A 20,952-nucleotide genomic window follows, 5' to 3' on the forward strand; every position below is an offset into this window, starting at 1 on the left:
CGCTGGGAGAGAGCTCTCCTGATGACAAAATAAAACCACCCCCAATGAGGGGTAGTAGCTTGGTCGGCGAGAGAGTGTATCCCACCAACAAAGCGCTGTCCACACTAGCACTTTTCCTTGGTAAAACTTTTGTCAGTCAGGAGCGTGGGGTTTTTTCACACCCCTGACTGAGAAAAGTTTTACTGACATAGCCTAAGTTACTTCACCCCATTTCAGGATGCAGCTTACTGCCCCTAGATTCTTGGCCAGCTACTCCAGCTAGTGAGGGGGTTTGGCTGTGGAGCCAGTGTGACTCCCACTCTGCACTCCAGGCTGCCACTTCCCCTCCTACTTGTTCACAGGGGATGGTACTGAGCATGTAACTTCTGATCTCACTTCCCCCAAACTGGAGCCACTATCTAGGTAGCAATTACTGGGATGAACACGGGGGAGCCTTACTCCCCACTTCTCTGTGTGGATGCCATAAAAAAAGAAAAGAGCAGAAGATGTCAATATGAATATCAATTGTTTGAAGAGTTTCTTCTTCCCTATCACTGAAGCACCAGAATGATGGAACAGGGCCCTTTAAAATAATCACGCATCCCCTAGTTTATGCTCATAAAGTAAACAGTTTAATATAATAATAGCAAATGACTATTAGAGGCGACTGTTTAGTTTCAATGGGCTAGATTCTCTTCTCAATTATATCAGGGTAAATCAGGAGTAATTCCATCGAAGGCAGCGAATTTATTCCACTGTAAAACTGATGACATGAGAAGAGAATCAGGCCCAAAGCTTTTGTAATTTCTGTCTGCTTTTCCTTTGAATAAAGGTATTCAAAATATTAGATATTCAACCCACTTCTCGGTGCTACCAAAATGCATATTGAGTAACCTGATTAATTTGCAGTCTGAGAATGTTTGTTGCCCAGGTACATTTAAAAACATTTTGAAGATGTTTATGAACTGCAGATTCCTTGAGCTGCATTATCAGGAGCAACTAAGAAGCATTCAACATCAATGCTTCAGGTAAACAAAAGAAATTGGTGTACATCACCACAGTTAGGAAGAGACAAGAGCAGACCTGCAAGGAATAAAAAATGTAGGCTTCTTAATGATTTTTCCCTTTGCCCCTCAAACATAGTCAAGCCAATTTCCCTAAATCAAGCAACTAATATGTGTCATATTACTCTTCTGGATCAGCAATGGTGCCTATTAAGTCCAGTCCTGCGCCCACTGCATAGATACAATTCCTTTTGACTTTAGTAGGAGTATTGCCTACACTCCATTTGACCTTTTGCTTGTATCTCCAACAGAGAGAACAGAGCCCGATACTTTCCTCTTTATTGCCTTCCTAAACAACTTTATCCTCTGAGGTGTAATAATGTGGAAGTGCATTTTAAATACCCTTGGATACTTTTGCCTCACCTCGGTGATGTTATTTTTTTCAATTTTTCCACATGTAACATTGTTTGGTGCTGGTGGTTCTTGCTCTGGAGCTGTCAGTGTGAGTAGAGCTGGTCGAAAATGGTTTGCTGTAATTCTTTTCTGTCAAAAATTGCTGGTTTGTGGAAGTGTTTTGCAGAAACAGATCAGTTTAAACAAAAATACCTCTCAGGCCCATGATTTTTTTTTTGGGGGGGGGGAGGGGCAGGGTAGATGGAAGGGAACAGGATAGAGTGTGAGAGAGGGCAGACCCCCCTTCATCCCCAATTCCAGTTTTGGAACTGTCCAATCTTCTAGGAGTGTAATGTGCTGTGTGTCCTTAATTTTCTCTTATTTTCAAACAATCAAGTACTCTTTAATCTTCCCAACTAGCAAAGTGGTTAGGGTACTCACTTGGAAAAGGAGAGACCCCAGTCCAAGTTTTGACTCCATTTGAATCAGTGCCTTCAAATTGTAATTTCTTAGGGGAAATCACTCTATTTATTCCTGTAAAGTGCTATGCAAACCTTTATGATGTCATATAAATATGAAACAATAATAAAATTAGTAGAAATGCCCATCACTAATACATCTTTACCATAGATCCTGTGCCAATTTTTCTCCTTCAGGAAGTCATTGATGAGAAAGTTTAAGCAGCTTACAAAGCATGATATGTGAAAGCATCTGACATTAACTACTGCAGAGAAGCAGTGTGGTCTAATGGCTTAAGTTCATGGCGTGTAGCCAGCCACTCCTGAGAGCTAATCCTGGCTCTACTTCTGGGATCGCAGCTGGAGTTTGGACAGATTGATGAAGGCATGAGTAAAAGTTTCAGCAGAGGAGTGGCTGAGATCATATCTGGTACAGGAGATGTATCAAACATAACAGTAAGCAGATTTACAAACCTGGATATTGGAAGTACAAGAGAGTTTGAAACTGAGTGAAATGTCTAGGTTCCTAGCAGTAGAGAAGACTGAGATCTGATCTGATGGAAGTAATTGTGTTTTGGTTGTGGATGCTCTTGGACTTTCTAATTAACATGGGAGGGGACGTGAGGCGAATATACCTGTTTCTCCCTTTGTGTGGGTCTCAGTCTCAACTTCTCTCATCGGCTGTTTCTCCTTTTCATTTTGCTTCTTTTGTTACATTCAGATAAATTATGACACAGTATTCACCCCTTTCCCTTGCAACTGAGTGCTTCAAAGAGCCCACCTCCAGAAAACTGCACTTAATGTAGAGTAGAGAGAGGTAATAGATACATAAGGCCACAGACAAATCAGAGGATGTGGCTGTCATGTGAAATACAGCCTTTACAAAGGCTCTCTTCTGTGCTGTCCCCTTCTAGGTAAAATCAGACGAGTAAGGCACACTCCCAGATAACCCATGACACTGGCTGCAGGTAGAACTGTGCTGCAGTTACCCGCAACCAGTGGTGGATTAACAAATTTGGCACCCCTAGGCCCTCAAAAAATTGCTGCCCCCCCAGCTCACCTCTGCTCCCCTGTGGTAAGCCTGGGAGGGATGGGGGAGAAGGGGAGTTGTGGCGGGCTCGGGGGATGGCAGAGGTGGAGCGGAGGTGAGCTGGGGCAGGGAGCGGTTCCCGGACCCCCCGGGTTACTCCCCGTGCCTGCGGGCCCCAGCTCACCTCTGCTCTGCCTCCTCCAAGTGCACCGCTACTCGCTTCTCCCTCCCAGCGGTGTCATGCAGCAAGCCTGGGAGGGAGGTGGAAGGAGGGAAGCGTGGCGCGCCTTGGGGAGGAAGCAGGCTAGGGATTTGGGGAAGGGGCGGAGTTGGGGAGGGGTCGCGAGCACCCCTGCAAATTTGCCGCCCTAGACCTAGGCCTTGTTGGCCTAGGCGATAATACGCCGCTGCCCGCAGCTGGGACCAAAGACAAGCAGGTCTGCAAACACACAGGCTTTTCTATCTCACATTGGGCTGATGGAAATAGTCCCACTGCTCAACGCTTTTGCAAATTTCATTAATTCTGTCACTGGCTGATCAGTCCGGCACACACTTCTTTAGAACAATATGCAGGTTTAATCTGTAACAGGCTCTGGTTTCAGAACTGCCCAACCTCCTCGGAGCGTCATGTGCAGCATGTGCTTCATTTTTTGCCTCTTATTTTCAAACTATCAAACAACCTTTAATCTTCCGAAATGAAACAGAAAACAACACAGAAAAAGTAATAGATAGAAAGAACCACAGAGCTGCCTTCACATAAGCTGTAATAGAAACGTTGCCTTATTAGGGGACTGAAGGCCAGCATCACTGCTTCCTGTGATGCTGGTTATCTGGCAAAGTTAAATATTTAGAATCTGTTTTATTTGAAGAGTTCTGCCAAAACCAGCCCTTTGGATTTTCTCTCCTTGTCACAAAGGGCTTCAAACTAAACACATGACTCGGAGTTCTGGGGTAGGTGGTGGTGGGGAGGAGGGACGGGAGAGAGATGAAAACATTTTTGGGAAATGTGCTCAGCAAACACGTATAGAAACGTAGCACTTTCTGAAATATGCTCCCTACCCTCATATGCCATAGATTATTAAGTATTTATTTATGTAGGGCTTTTTCCATTGATACAAGTTATTTCCGTGGCTGGTTAAACACTTAAAAGTAATTATCCTCTGAGCGGTTAGTGTAATCATATGAAACACTGGGCTGTAAAGGATTAAGCATAGTGGTTATGCATCCTTGAAAGCTATGATTTAACTGATTCAAGAAGCCTTTAACCCGGCTGCCATGTCTGATCTTAGACTCCTTTGAGAACTAGTTCAGTGCAGGCCACGGGGCAAATTTTCTGCTGGTGCAAGTTGGCTCAGCTCTATTGTAGTCAATAGAATTGCACCAATTTGCACCACCAAATATGGCCCAAGATCTTCAATAGCTTAGTGACCTGACATCCTTCAAAAGAACGTGGGAGTTTTACTGATGCACCAAGTTTGCTGGTCAATACTGACATGTACCATACTTGTGCATTCATAAAACTCCATTGACTACAATGGAATGTTCCTTCTTTTCATCAGTTAAAGATGAAGGTGGGGTGGGGGATTTTTTATTCACATTACCCTTGTTTTAGTCACAAAGTTTTAAGGTAGAGCCAAGGCAAAGGTCTGGCTTTGCTCGAGAAACTAAAACACAGGATGAGCCATTTGAGCTGACTATAAACATATGAAAAATAGATTGCGTAAAATTATATAAAAACATGCTGGAGCTGAAAAGAAGTGATTTTAGACTATTCATACTTGTTTTGCTCTTCTGTGGCTCATCCTTGTTCCTGGACACAGAACTCTGCCAAAATCAGTCGCCCATCCTAATCTGGTTCCAGCTTGTGTTGATTTTCCAACCTCTGCAGTTAAGATTACTAACTTCCTATGATCTAGACAATGCACTATGGGTGAAATTCATCCCTGTGCAGAGGGCCGGCACAAGACTTCTGCAGGATTTAATCTCACATAAACCTGCACAGAGACAAAATTCACCCTATATACAGAATCACACATTGCTTCATGGGGAGTGTTGAGAAGCACTCAAAGGGAGACAGTGCCTCCCAGAACTCGCTGTTTGTAATGTGGAGGGAGGTGTAACGTTCAGTAACTGACTATCTGGAAGAGCTGCCGGCAATGTCCTTGGAAAGCCGGTGGTGGTTAGAAGATAAAATGTAGATGGAATGCTTGGATTTAGAACTAAGCAAGAAGGCTGGAAAACATTGGGTAATTGTAGCATGATGGCAGAAATGTGGCAGTAAGTGGTGCTTCTAGGCACCTTTGAAATTAAAATAATTTAGGTGCCTAAAGTTAGGCCCCAAATCCATATTCAGGCACTTACGTGGCCTGTTTCCACTGATGCTCCTTTTGTATGGAACGGAAGCGGTGGTTGCTCAGCATTCCTGTAAATTGAGTTGCTTGTGTAAGTTCCTAAATATGGACTGTATTTTTTGGTAGAACTACTCAAATTCTCACCACCAGCTCACCTGGCAAAGAATTCCAGTTTCACAGGTTTGTGGAAAAAGTGAAACAGTTGTCTTGAAAATGTCTTGAAAATGAAAGAGATTTTCCATTGGCAGAAAACTCTGAAGTTTACTGGTCAATAGACTTGCAAAGTAAACATGGCAGCCTTGCACAACTTCTGTTAATGAAGGATCCTTTAGATCAGTGGTTCTCAAACTTTTGTGCTGGTGACCCCTTTCAAATAGCAAGCCTCTGAGTGTGATCCCTCCCTCCCCCTTATAAATATATAAAAAGTGTTTTTAATTTAACACCATTATAAATGCTGGATGCAAAGCGGGATTTGGCGGGGGAGGTTGATACCTCACGACCCCCTGAGGGGTCCCAACCCCCAGTTTTAGAACCTCTGCTTTAGATTGTTATGGGCAACTAACTAGCCAGCTAGCTATTGTGTTTGGAAAAAGTCAATCATTTTCATTTGCTGTAGTTTTCCCAACTGGAAAGCTATATGGTTGCTCAATTTGGGAAAAGTTATGCCGCTGTATCAAGCAACCCATAGAAGCCACCACCTCTCCTTTGTTATTTGTTCAGTGGGAAACTGAGTTTCACAAAATGAGGGAAATTTTGCTCTCACTTTTGCCTGTACAAGTCAATGGTGTGGGCAGAATTTGGCTTTGCTTATATACTGGGGTGCCACGAAACTCATGTTGTACAAGAGCACCAGGAGACTATAATTCTCTCTCTGCTTATCTTGGGTCTGATCTCACTGAGTGAAGGGGATTGAAGATGCTCATCTCTCATAAGAAAGAACCCTTTGTGACGAGAGCTTTTCACTCCTTTGGATCACTATTGAGCCTGATGTCACATCATTGACCAATGGCCTAAAATAATGTATTATTATGATGATGATTTTATTTTGTATTGTGGTAGCCTCCCAGGGCCCCATTGTGCTGGTGATATGTAAATACACAGCCCTTGGATCCAAAAGTTTATAATCTAATCAATATTGATTCATTTCATCTGCTCTACCAAGAAAGCTGTCTTTAGTTTGCAATTTGTTCTTACAAAAAAGCAAACAAAAAATATTTGGCAAAAATGAACTACTGCCTTTCATTTCTGAGATGTTATATGACAAGCTTGATCTCAGATCTTCAGGACATAAGACCTACTTTAATGCAAAATGGCTATTTGAAAGAGATCAGATGTATAAGCCAATTTATAAACACTTTGAAGTTTTCAACTATTGTATTAAATGATAATCTTCCAAACCATCAGAGCCAAGTCAGGCCACCCTCTAATGGGATATATAGATCCCAGATGGATGAGGAAGGTGCCAGAGAGGCCCTGTGGGCAGGGCTAGCCCCACCCTTCCTTCCCTATCAATCATATATGATAGGGAGGAGACCTTTAAAGGGGAGGAAATTGCAGTCAGCTGGGGGTGGGGAAAAGCAGGATTACCTTAAGCAGCAAACTGCAAGGGTGACTATTGAAGCTATAGCAGGAACACCCAGCCTGGAGACTTTTACCCTGCCCCTATAGAGAGTGTAATGAAAACCCAAGGCAAGCTGGATTGACTAAGCCTGACTTGAAAGCCCAGCCAGGGAGATTTCTTAAAACCTGATACGTGAGTGCTGTATTGTTGGCAGTACTGTGGACTCCCCCACACTTTTGAGGAGGCCTGGGAAGAGGGTATCCTTGAATGTATTGGGGTTTGTGACTTTCGTTTTGATCTGCCATCTGGAGAGACTTAAGAAAGGCCCATGAAGGGCAGACCCCTCTTATAAGTAGTAAGGAACTGGGTGGTGTGCTGGAGCCACCCACTGCAAATAACTGAGCATGGTCAGGTTTTCCCACCATCTGGGGAAAGAACTGCAAGGGGCTCTCTTACATATCCTTACTCTCACTTAGCTTATTTTGAGAGTGGTTCCATCATTTTCAGTGGGACTATTCACAGAGTAAACAATCACTTAACATAAATAAGAGTGGCAGAATCTGGCTTTGATTTTTGTTTTTTGTTTAAGAACAGAGTCAATGTAATAGATAATTTGGTCTCTTACAAATTGTAGTAACATACTACAGTGTGAAAACTTCTGGAAAAAATAGCGAGAAACCATACTTTTGAAGGGAAGTGGAGATCATTAAAATTAGTAATTTAAATGAATGATAGAGGGTGATAGACAAACTTCAAATGTTGAGAAACTTTATCCTAATATCTTTGATCTAGAAATAGAGCTGGAAATCTCTCAAAAATAGGGTTGTACATTAAATTGTACAATGTTCCTAGTTCCCTCCATTTTGGAAACATTACAGTAATAGCCTTTCTCACAGTATTTCTGATATTTCAACTTCTGGCTGAAATTTTGAATTGCATTTGTGTGCAAAAAAGAAAACAATAGGTTAGATGAACCCATTTTTATATCCCTGTAGAGATGTGGGCTTGGATTATGGGCAAAGAACACATTGGCTTATTCTCATTTAAGATTTCTGTCTTAAGGGCCCCAAAATCTTTGACCATGGGTAGTACAGGAATGTATATAACGTGAAAATTTTGATTTGACCTACTGCCATTAGATACATACACACACACACACACACACAAAGTTACACTGGAGATAAACATAGTTTATATAGGAAGTCACCCTGTGGAAGTGATTATGTGATGTCAACAAGAGATTAATGTGGGTTATGAGTATCCTGCTTTTAGCACTTTGTATAGGCTCGGTGCTTTTCCAGATGATCAGCCTTTATGTACTGCAATATCACTGCATATGAAACCGCATAGATAAATGACATCTGTATGCGATTTAGCCCCCTTCATTCAGTGGAGTGAAGTAGTACATAAATTTGCCTTCAGGGCTGTGTTGAAGCCATAAGCCACAAGCATGCACATAAGTTCAAAAAGTGCAAAATAGTGACCAAGTGCACAGGGGAAATACCCTGCAAACACAAACAACAGGGCCTTGAATGTTTGTTTCCCATGCGTTTTCATGAACAATTATGAGCATTGGTAGGGAAGTATCCAACCTGCTACAAAACTGGATGGATACACATTTGTGTTGAACCCCACAGCTGATGACCCTTTGAACATAGATGTAAATCAAAACATGGTGCCGTATGAGTATTAACACTGTAATTCAGTATTGGAACTGAGCTTGATTGTTTTATCTATTCATTTTTTTAAAAAGAACTGTCCCTTCACAGTTGACACTTGATCCATGCACAAATATAGGGCCTGATCCTGAAAACACGTATGCATGTAGCTTTACTCACTTGAGGCCTGATCCAATGACCCCTGAAATTAATAGGAGCTATTCCACTGACTTCAGTGTATAATAGACGGTTCCCAGGAGTAGTCCCCATTCCGTTATAAATAAAAGGTTCCCAAGTAGTTCCAGTAGGGACTGTTCATGAGAAAAGTTGTTCATTTATTGGCCGCATTGGGTTGCACTGGGTTCCACTGTAGGCAATTGTATTTTCACATGGTCATAAGGGTCAATGCAAGCAAATGCTTGCAGAATCGAAGCCATAATTCTTAGGAAGGAAGTGGTGCAAAATGTCCATATCCTGGCCAAAGGTAGGTGGCAGCAAATTTTCCCTGCATAAAGGAACTCTGCACTGGCATGTAGCTGGCAGAGGCATAATAACCAGCTCCTATACCAGCTGCCCCCTCTACCTCTGACATAGGGGAGGGAAGGGGCATGCCGAGGGTAGAAGTGGGTTTTGGGGAATGGAGGTACACCTATCCTTCACTGATATAAGATCATTTAGGGACCTTATGCTATTACCATAATTTAGGGCAACTCCTCAGCTGCTCTACCCTATGCCAAGGACACAGTTTTTGGGATATGCAACTGGCTGAGTTGCAGGGGGGAATCTACACTTCTATCTTGAGGAGACATTTTTTGGAGTTAATAATTTCCTCAACTGTTATTCCTATCTGGAGTGAGAACCCTCTTTCTCTCTCAGATCAGCAATCCAGTCAATATAGACTCACCTTTAGGAGGACTATAGCTTGTATACAGAGCATATTGAATCCAGTTGCCCTACTGAAGTGAACATTTCAATTAAAGATAGAAATGAGATTTGGAAGATTAACACATGAAATGGAAATGAATTCAATGAAACAGGAATAAGATTATAAAATCAAAATACATTGTAATCAGCTTCAGCAGTACAGTATGATTTAGTTGGGGATTGATCCTGCTTTGAGCAGGGGGTTGGACTAGATGACCTCCTGAGGTCCCTTCCAACCCTGATAGTCTATGATTCTATGTTAGCGCCATCAGTTCAGAGAAGATAAAAAATTGGCTTATTAAGTTATAATTAGTCCCAGTCACAGCTGACTGCAATAGAGGCTGCACTGGTGTAAATGAGAAGATTACCTGGCCCATCATATGCAAGACTTTAGAAATATACTAGCATCAAATCAGATGTAAATAGATAAAGTGTACTAAAATGTTTAAACTAAATTAGGTTTAATGGACTGGAGTATTTTGATTATTTTGATACCATTTTGAGTAGCAGGATTTAGCTTTTATGAAATTGGATGAGACTGTGTACTGAAAATTGCCTGTGAAATATGACTTCTGTATATCACCAGGGAAACACCAAAGAACTGCAAAACTCACTTTCTTGAATGCTAGACGTACTAATACCGCACTACTCAAGAGTGGTTAACATGTATCACGTTGCAGGGAATTTTTGTTCATGGATTTCTTGTTACTGGCTTTATGTGAAGCACATTGAGCTTCAAGGCCCCATAAAAGATCCTTTTTCTCTGGAAACCATCCCTGTCTAATTGTCCTTTCATGGCCCATTACAGTAATGAGAAAAGAAGGGCGGGGGTATCAACTGAAAATAGAATTTCTTGATGTGGATTCCATTTGTCATGTATATGTTGTTGGGGTCGAGGAAATTAAGAGGAAGTGTTTATGTAGCGGCAGGAAATGTAAAAGTAGAACACAGGTGCCTTTGTAATTTTCTGCAGATTTGACAACTCGTTTCTGCAGAACACACTAAACTCGAGCATATGTGCATGCAGCATTTCATGTTCAAGCAGAAGCAAACCATGCATGTTTGCAACTGGGAGAACCCCATATGCTCAGAGAAAACTCTGGTGGGGGATGGTTCATCACCAATGAAATCTTAGGCAGGGAAGGTTGAAATATCCAGTGTTACAAAGCTAATATGTTGTGTTATGTAAATATCTAGATCAAGGGTCGGCAACTTTTCAGAAGTGGTGTGCCGATTCTTCATTTATTCACTCTAATTTAAGGTTTCGCGTGCCGGTAATACATTTTAATGTTTTTAGAAGAGCTCTTTCTATAAGTTTATAATATATAACTCAACTATTGTTGTATGTAAAGTAAACAAGGTTTCAAAATGTTTAAGAAGCTTCATTTAAAATTAAATTAAAATGCTGATCTTACACCGCCAGCCTGGGGTTCTGTTCACCTAGGCCGGCAGCAGGCTGAGCAGGGCCTGTGGCCGGGACCCCAGACCTGGGGCGGAATTTGGGGGTGCAGGGCAGAGGGATAGGGTCTGTGGGGCTGCAGGGCAGAAGGTTGGGTGTGGGGGGGGGTTCGGGGTCAGAGCAGAGGGCTGGGGTGCTCAGCTCATGGGGGTGCTCCCAGCCCCCTGCCCTGAGCAGCTCATGGCAGGGGGCTGGAAGGGATATGCCCTGTTCCACCCCCTTCTCAAGGCCCTGTCCCTACCTCTCTCTGCCTCCTCTACAGAGCTGCGTGCACGCTGCCGCTCTTCCCCTTCCCTCTCCCCGTCGCTAGGGCCATGAGCTGATCTGCGCAGGGAAGGAGCGGAGGAGGGGCAGGAAAGCCTCATGCTGGGGGAAGAAGTGGGGGAGGGGAGAAGCTTGGCTGCCACAGGACCAAGCTTCTGCTTCCTGCCCCCCAGGGGAGAGCGGTGGGCAGGGGGGCTGAGTCGGGTTAGGGGCCGGGACCGCGGCAGGTGGCAGCGTGCCACTCAGAATTGGCTTGTGTGCCATGGGTTGCCAACCCCTGATCTAGATAACGCAGTAATAGGGACTTCAGAACTACTAAAGACCGATGACAGATAAGCCTTTCTCCAGGACTGATGCACTCAGAAATGATGCACTGCTCTTTTCCCATTTTAATATCTGAGCGTGCAAACATTTACTCATGTGAATAATCCTTGCTTACATGAAATATCCTTATTGACTTCAAAGTGACTAACTCATATGTAAAAAGGCTTTGCAGGATCAGGCTACGAAGAGGTTTGCATGTGCATGCTAATTGCATTAATTTGACATACTGCTTTTAGGTGTTTGAAATTAATAATTGGCAACAGGAACTGACCCATTTGACATTATCTGATTTATTTTCTTCTTCCTCCCCTGGTTTTCCTTCCAAAACAAAATTCTGGCAAAATCAACCTGCTTTTGTTAAAGCTTTCAGTCTCCACACAACTACATATTCCTGAGGAATACAGTTCTGTCGAAGCATCTTTGACTAGCTCCAATAATGATGCAAGTATTTATATTACTTTTGCTGTTGTATAGATTTTTTTGGTGATGTTCTTTTTATGATTTTCTGGCATCCATCTGTTGCAGTCCTTAATCCCAGTAGTTGTCAGATTGTTTGGACAAACTGTCAGAGCTTTGTAAACTACTGGCATTTATCACTGATCCTGCTAGCAAACTAACGTTTGTTGACTATATTCCTCTGATACTATGACAAGAATTATCGGAAATAATGTTAATTATATGACAGAAGCCCTTAACCAGTCATGAGACTGGAGTGGAATCCTTCAAGTGCTCCTGTTCTAATAGCTAGAATAATTGAAGAATGCATTTGGATGGGAAATGAATAGTTGCTTCAAAGAGGAAATTAAACTGAGGAGTAAAACTATGGTCTTGGGAAGCAGGATAATGGGTGAAAATGTTGTGGTGCTATTGATTTCACTTCTGCAGCACTACATGGTAGGAGGACAGGAGGGAATACAAGGAATAATGGTGGCAACAAATTCCCTTGAAGTGTCAAAGCTACCCAACCAGCAGTGTTAGAATCTGTCTATGGGACAGTTGCTTCCCAAGTTGCTTGATGGCTGATCTGGCGTTGTGGGGGAATCGTAGTCAGCTAGCTTGTAGCTTGGGCTTGTCCATTGGTTCTGCATGTTGCTCATCCTTGGGTCTCTTCCAGAAACCCCACTCTTGAGCAAGGTCATTGTTCCCTGTGGGAACTGGGTTCCCAGGGTCCTTTCTGAGCCTAGTTACTTCCCGTTCCTGGCACTGCTCCTCAGATCCAGCTGCAAGGCACTGATGGAGAGCTGATGTCCAGAGCCCTTCTCTGGGATGCAGTATCGCTCTGCCCTAAATGGGGGTTGGAGGGAGAGGGAAGGCTAGTCACTGTCTTGGGCTGGGCTGCCCTGGCTACTGGGCTCCCTGGCAGTCTCCAGTCTTGGGCAAACTCCCCCTGCTCTGGCCAGTTTCACCCTTTTAAATTCCCCTTCTCTAAGTAGAGCATGCTCTGCAAGTGTGCTTAATTGGCCCTGTCGGAGTGCAGGGCTGCTCCTTAAGCATGCTGTCAGTGGGTTGGTGGCTTGTCCCATCACAGGGAGATTAGCTCTTATGAAAGCAGAGGAAATAATATTTCTAGGGCATTTGGTAAAGAAAACTGAACTGGGGCAGTAGATTTGAAATATGGTTTAGCTATTTAATAGAAACAGAAATGACACCTCCAGAATCCCCCTCCCACCCAATAATAATATGATAACTACAAATTGTCCAACAAATCATTAAGAGCACTGGCTGGTTGAGAAATAGGAGACAAAGGATAGGAATAAACAGTCAGTTTTCACAGCGGAGAGAAGTAAATAGCGGGGTCCCTCAAGGGTCTGTACTGGGACCTGCGTAGTTCAACATATTCATGAATGATCTGGAAAAGTGAGTGAACAATGAAGTGGCAAAGTTGGCAGATGATTTAAAATCATTCAAGACAGTTAAGTCTAAAGCAGACTGGAAGGAGTTACACGAAGATCTCACAAAACTAGGTGACTGGAAAACAAAATGGCAGAGGAAAGTCAATGTTAGGAGCAAAGTAATGCATACTAGAAAAAAACAATACCAACTATATATGTACAATGATGAATTCTAAATTAACAGTTACCACCCAAGAAAGAGAACTTTGAGCCACTGTGAATAGTTCTATGAAAACTTCCACTCAAATGTGCAGCAGTGGTCAAAAAAGCTAACAGTATGTTAGGAACTATTAGGAAAGGGGTAGAAAATAAGACAGAAAATATCCAGATGCCACTATATAAATCCATGGTGCACCCACACCTTGAATATTGTGTCCAGTTCTGGTTGCCCCATCTAAAAAAGGATATAGAGGAATTGGAAAAGGTTCAGAGAAAGACAACAAAGATGATCAAGGGTATGGAAAATGGCTTCCATACAAGGAAAGACTATAAAGATTACAGTCATTCAGCTTAGAAAAGAGATGACTAAGGGGGGATATGATAGAGGTCCATAAAATCATAAATGGTAAAAGACGGAAAAAGTGAGTGGATAAGTGTTGTTTACTCTTTTACACAATATAAAAACCAGGACTCACCTGATGAAATTAATGGGCAGCAGGTTTAGTATAAACAAGAGAGAGTACTTTTTCACACAACGCACAGCTAATCTGTGGAACTCATTGCCATGGGATGTTGTGATCGCCAAAATATAACTGCATTCCAAAAAGAACTGGATAAATTCATGGACAATAGGTCTATCAATGGCTGCTAGCCAAGATGGTCAGGGACACGCCACATGTTCAAAGCGACCCTAAACCTCTGACTACCAGAAGCTAGGAATGTAAAACGGGTGGATTACCATAACTGCCCTGTTCTGTTCAAACACCCCATTTTCAAAGTCAGGATTACTGGGCAAGATGGACCATGGTCTGACCCAGTATGGCAGTTCTTATGAACTTATGACTATTAATTCATTCTCTTCTTACAACTTCTCATCTTCATGTTGTGTACGAGATGAATATGTTTTAGGGATAGAAAGTATCTCTGGGGACATCTATACATATGGTGATGCTGCCTTTCAAGGGCATATTATTATATTGCCAGAGTCATCTCCTTGTTAGATGAGAATTCTTAAAATCTGCCATGAATTCTGTTTTTCCTGTCTGTAGGTTAATGCCCTTTGTCTTCTTTCCCAGTTTGAAATCCAGCTTCACTCCTCCCATTCCCTTTGTTACTATGTGTGAAACAATTTTAAAGTGTGGCGTTCTTTTCTCTCCTCCAGGAAAAGATCCACAGTTCTCGGTCTGCCCCCCTTATGCAATGTTGCTTCTAACACTTCACACCACTTTTGTAACCCTTCTTTGGACTTTCTCCAGTTTATCGCTGCTTTTCTGTATTTTGGACATCCAAAACTAGACCAAAGGAACCAGATCCTAACCTCCTCTCAGTGCAAAGCAGATAGAGCACTGTCTTGAACAGGCAGCTGGGAATCCCAGGAAGTATAAAGACAATGTCCCTACCTCTGCATGACCCTGTTCCTGGACCTCACAATGCAGGGGATGTCTCATGAGCATGCCAGGGATGAGAAAGGATATGGCTGAATGCACTGCACTCTTGTGGTTCTGGGTTGGTGGTATGGACCATTTGGTGCCATTCTAGCCCATGGAAATTAGAGCAACCCTGAAGTTGCTCTAATTTGTTCTTTCAGTTGAACTAGCACACATCTACCTCTGGGATTGGTGATGGAAAGCCACCTATGCTCTCAGCCTACTACTCCATTTCACCAAGTTGGCTCACCTGAGTATCTGGCTCAAGTATTCTAGCTGTGCTCTAAACTGGGTTGACAATACTGAAATCTGTCACTCCATCCTCTGTTCTAACCAGGAAGATGCCAGATTCTGCTTTTAGTTACACTGGTATAAAGCCAGAGGGAAATCATTGTAGCCAATGGAATGACACCAAGTTTACATTGGTGAATTTGTCCAAGTATATATCAGGGGATTGTTACCTACTGCAAAGTTTTTAAACAGACCTTCCATCCACACTGTATAGATCCTCTAATTATGGTGTGGTGTTCAAGTTTCAATACTTTTAAAACTTTTTAATATCATTTTATGTTAATGTTTAGACCTAGTAAAGGGCGTGCAAAACTAATCAGAGCATCAGGAGCCTCCTGCTCTCCTGTTGACATGCCATACACACCTAAAGGGCCCTTGATCACAGCACTAAAATAAACATCAGTGCCATGCAATCAAGTCGGCAGCTTTAGCTTTTCACACTTCCTGGAAATGATTCATAGGGTTTTTGGAACATGGCCATCTCAAAGCTAGACTTGCCTGCTATTTAGGGTATCAAGGTGAGATATGAACAGAATTTGCTGGCTTCTTTTTCACTATGCCAAAGCATATCTTGATGGTGGCTCTGAGTAGCAGGAGGCCAGTGATGGAGCTAGAAGAACAGCATTTTGAACCACAGGTGCTAACTTTCTCTAGACTGTGCCTCTAGTTGATAAAGCATTTCATTCACACAATGGACGATGCTAGATGAGATTAGGTTGAAGCCATAACCCATTGTCAGCGGCTCAAAAATCCAGTCAAGGATTTAATTACAGCAGTCGCAGGTTAAATTGTAAAAAATAGTGAAGTCTGCTGTAGATTCAAGAGTTGTGTCCTTCAGGCTTCTAATTCACTTGAAAAAGGAAAAATAATTTACCGTGTATTAGATTTCTGTGGCCACCTAGAATAGTGACTGGATATTTCACTGGACATAATTAGCTAGTTTAGGATTGTTAGAATTTCAATCTATTTTATCAGGAATTCCTATGATTGTAGTGCATTTACCACATATGTCATTAGCATTTATTCATTGTGTTTAGTTTTTGTTCACTAGATTGACAGGAATATCACAGAACTAATAGTTTTTTAACCCTTTAAACTTTGAGATAATGCTCCAAAATACAGCATTATTTTAAAGCTCCTGGGGGACTGAATAGCTCAAGTTATTGTCAATGAGATATTTTGATTTCTCAAGTCTGAATCTGGACCAGTTTGGTAGTGATAAAAAATCATTCTCATCTAATGGCTCTGTAATGGCAAATATGAAATAAATTGGTGATATTAGTGCATTTCCTATTGAGCAGCTGTCCAGAAACTACACCCACCATGGGCCCCCTCGTTCACAGTTGCAGCAGAAAGGCCACGGACTGAATGGGCATGAAGACAGAGCTACCCTCATATTCCTCCAAAGTGTGGTCCCTCCGGAGAAGAACTGTTGGTGCAGGGTGGGAGGCTTGTACTGCCTCTACTTCTTATGTGGATAACCAGAGGTCTTTGGTCTCCAGGGCTGCAAACACATCACTTTTCACCAACAAGAGAGAAAAAAAAATCTGCATTGTACTTTAAGTGTCTCTTTTCATTCCTTAGCTGAAATCAAGGAGCAGAATATAAAATTACAAAAGAAGTGAATTCATGTACATGGAATTTTAAAATTTTGATTCTGGCACATTTCCCAATGATCTATAAAAAGAAAATTTTACCCACCTTCACTTCCCACCCCTCGAAAAACATTCTAAAAGGTGGCAAAGAAAGCAGCAGTAATTGGGTATCCAAGAATTCCCCCTAGCAAAGGAGAATCTTAGGGTAGTGTAGAGCTGTCATGGTTTGGGGTGGGGAGAGGCTTGCCAGGGGTGAGAGGGGGCAAGGCAGAGTGCATAACACATCTGAAATTTGAGTCCAGGAAATGCAAAGTATTATTGCAACAAGTCTTATCCAACAAAGTCCTTACATGTAATAGCACATAGCTAAGGGTTTATCTATCCATCACTCCATTCACCCTGAGGATGCTTTCCATATCCTCATCAACATTTCACCTGTTTCTTTCTGACAGCATCGTCGTGTGATCAAGAACTTCAGTCAGCACTGGAGGAAGCTAAACAACCCCAAAAAGACAATGTGTTCATTCCAGAGTGCGCTCAGGGTGGCCTTTACAAGCCCGTGCAGTGTCATCCTTCCACAGGCTACTGCTGGTGTGTTCTTGTAGACACAGGACGTCCCATCCCTGGTACATCAACTAGGTAAGGCATTAGGGGTTGTGATGTTTTCATACATCCCTGGAGAGGCTTATGGGGCCAGAAGCTCAGCAGGCGTATATTGGCATAGCTCCAATGGCAATGGAAATAGACTGAATTTACACCAGCTAAGGATTTTGGCATTCTGGATTAAGAACTGTCAAAGTGTTAGACTTGGTGTCCAGCTGCTGACTCTGACTGCAATGTCATGGTCAGCATGTGGGTATCTCCATTCTTCCCTTCCCCTATATTCCTCTTAATTCATGCTGAGAAACTACAGGGTGGAAGCTGGGAAAGAGTCAGCACAGAGTAAGCCCCGCTTTCTTGCAGTATGATGATGAAAGAGCCAGTTGACATTGTCCATGTAAGAAACCAAAACCAACATCAGAAATGTTTCTCTGGCAGTCCCCACAGCTATTTTCATCGGACAAGCTTCAATGGAACAATTGCCTTGAAGCCACTAGAGAGACGAAATATCATTTTAGTATGTTATTAATAGAAGCTTGGAATTCACTCCTCTTAGCTGAGCCGAATACATGGTAAAGTGTTCTGAGCCACATCGAGCAGATGCATTCAGGGTGAATATCGGATTCCAAAGGAAGTTATTTAGGCCGCTTATTGAGGTTTGGCTCCTGCAGGAAGACTATAGAAAGCACATTTAAAACCAGGGCAATGTGTACAGCCTGATGCAAGCATTGACCTTTTCATGGCTTGGTCAAAAGTTATTTTTTGACCGTTACATAAGATGCATGGAGAACAATGTTTATGAAACTGATTGCTCCCTAAGAATGTAATCCAGTGCAATCTTTTATGTTCTTGGAGCACTGGTTTATTGACAGTGTATCAAGTTGTTTTGATGTCTGTTTATGCAATAGACTGGACCACGCCTGCACTGTGCAGACACTTAGCCTACGTAGGAGGAACCTACGGTCACTGGCAATCTCCTACTTCTCATCCTTTGCAAGCTACAATCCTTAAACTGTCAAATTGAATTACCAAGATTGGCCCTGAAACTGTATGATCAGCACTTCTGATGTTCCCACAGAACCTGTAAACATGTAGTCTGCTTAGAAACAGTCCTGCTCCTGGTCTCTCTCTCTTTATTTCTCGTTAAAAAATCATTTTGCCATGATCCACTTGTTGGTGACATTTCTGTTTTGTTTTAACTTTGGAGCCAGTGCAGCTTTCTTTGCCTCAGCTCATGTGTACAGTCCATTTCCGAGGACCTTCTTTATTGCTCTCTCCAGTCAGAAACTGAAGTTTCTACACAGCTTCAGGTTGGATTAATCAAACCTAATCTTTCCTGTATCTTTCTGGTAATGCTTCATGTGACTTCTGCTTCATAGGGTAGCAGTTACATTTTATTCATATTGCTTCCTTTCATATTATATTTTTTACTGTAGCCAAACATTTCATGCAAATCTCTCCTCTCCCCAACCCCTGCACCTCCTCCAGGGCTCATCATTTTGGTACAAAATGTGTCTTTCATATCAATGTTTGTCCTATTACCTCTCTGGAAAAGAAGGGAAGAGAATTGGCAGAACTGACAGTTTGAGAGATGGGGATCCTTTTCCTCCATTGGTCTGTGGGGAGTCTTCAATGAAGTGAGCACTGCACATGATTAATAAGAGCTGAACAGCAGGCAAATTTCTTTATCCCATGATTTTCTTTCTGCTGATTGGAGTTGGGGAGGGGGGTTGAAATCAATGTTCTTTTAACTCAGGAGCTCTTTCCTGAGGCATGGTACTAGATGAGTAGTAAGGACTTGTGAAAAATGGTGCATCTGATCTTCCCATCAAACCTTTCCATTCAAAATGCAAATCGGAGGAATGACTATAAGAAAGAAAATAGAAATCCAAGACAAAGGACTAACACCAAGGACAGTAGGCAAGAAAGAAAAACACTCTTTGAAAATCTGTAGAGTTGTTAGTGGAGAACACCACAGAATACACAGGAGCTGGCAGTTGTTGGCATATCAATTTGTTGCCATACTTGTTTGTGCTATGAATACAAGAGTGTGTGAATGAGTGCTTAAATGTTTCACATCTAATGCACTTAGAGTACTTTGGTCACCACAATAAATTGCATCCGAAGAAGTGGGTATTCACCCACAAAAGCTCATGCTGCAAAACGTCTGTTAGTCTATAAGGTGCCACAGGATTCTTTGCTGCTTTTACAATAAATAATGGGTCTAATTAAATCTGTCAGATAACATGAAGGGATGGGGTAAGAGCACGTTACCCCCAACGATTGACTGTCCCCATCATTTTGAAGCCAAGGAATGATCAGTTGTCAATGAAAGCGTTCCAGAAAAGAGGTAGCACTGTTGAAATAAAAAAAAGATGGTGGAATCAGTGGTAAAAAAAGAAAAAGTAGGTAAAATAACCTACCCTAAACTCCATGTTCCTCAAATGCAGATAAAGGGAGTTTATCCATTTCTCATTTACCTTTGACTACACTAGTAGGTAGAATGGGAAATTAACAAAATAAATTAAAGACAAGAGCTTCCTGGCAATAACATTAGTAAGTCTGCTGCAAAGAAGTGCAAAAGAACTCAGTGAGGCTGAACATGAAAAAACCTGCTAGGACAAAACCTAAGACCAGTGGAAATGTCTCTGGTTTAAAAAATAAACCAACCAAGTGTAAATGGTTTTTTTTTTTAAACAAACAAACGTTCCCCTAATGTTCTTTTAACCTGACCATTAAAAAAAATTGTGCTAATACCTGAAATGAGAGGAACTAACAAAAGACTGTAAGCAAATGGGAAACTGACTACACTCTTACATTTTCTACATTGTGTGAAGTTCACACAATAAGAAAACAAATATCATAAACAGTGAAAAAAAGCCTTGACCTTGCAAACACTTACTGAAAGTTAAGCATGTGAGGAACAGAGTAGTGCTTTTTAATTTATGACTTTTAACCTGGCAATGTCCCCTTTCCAATATAAACCTGTCATTCCATCCCTCTGCCACCCTGTTGTCCCCAGCTTCTTGTATTTAATATCCTCTTTCATTGGGTCTCAGTGCAGCTACTTTTCCGTAGGCTCAGCTGGGACATTTGGTGAGAGATTGACAAAAGAAGATGACAGTTTTATTGCCTTTCAGGGTTAAAATCAGACCTTTCATGCTACAGTATTTTAACACCTATTTTGCTTTATAGATTTAGATTATATATGATGTACTGCATTTGTATTTACGATAAACCTAAGCCAATAGGGCAAAAGTGCAGATGGCAGAGGAGAAAGTGTAGGCACAGAGCACTAATAATAAGGGGGAGGGGAAGAGGAAGGAAATGCAGAGCAGGGTATCAGATTAATCAGGGATCAGGCTCGTTGCCAGGTACTACATTAGTGTGCACCACTCAAAGATTTCTCTTTCACTCTTTCCCTGGCTGATTGAAGAGGTCATCCATCAGAGAGCTGAATTCTACGCCTGCCATCAAAGCAGCTTCTATTCCCGTTGTTCAAAAAAAGTGCCTTTTTCACTCATAGGAGATACACTCACATGGGCATGAAATTGCATTGCACCTTCCTGGAGCAAAAACTTTA

At 42.1% G+C, this 20,952-nt stretch overlaps 1 protein-coding gene across 1 annotated transcript in view; it reads left to right on the forward strand.

The window, feature by feature from the left end:
• Window positions 1-20,952, forward strand: part of SMOC2 (SPARC related modular calcium binding 2) — a 169,464-nt gene that overhangs the window by 107,559 nt on the left and 40,953 nt on the right. Inside the window, exon 8 of the mRNA XM_045009508.1 lies at window positions 17,222-17,408. Within this exon, the coding sequence (XP_044865443.1) occupies window positions 17,222-17,408 (187 nt within the window). The remainder of the gene's footprint in view (window positions 1-17,221; window positions 17,409-20,952) is intronic.

This window comes from Mauremys mutica, chromosome 3 (genome assembly GCF_020497125.1).
Source record: "Mauremys mutica isolate MM-2020 ecotype Southern chromosome 3, ASM2049712v1, whole genome shotgun sequence".
Classification (NCBI taxonomy): Eukaryota; Metazoa; Chordata; order Testudines; family Geoemydidae; genus Mauremys; species Mauremys mutica.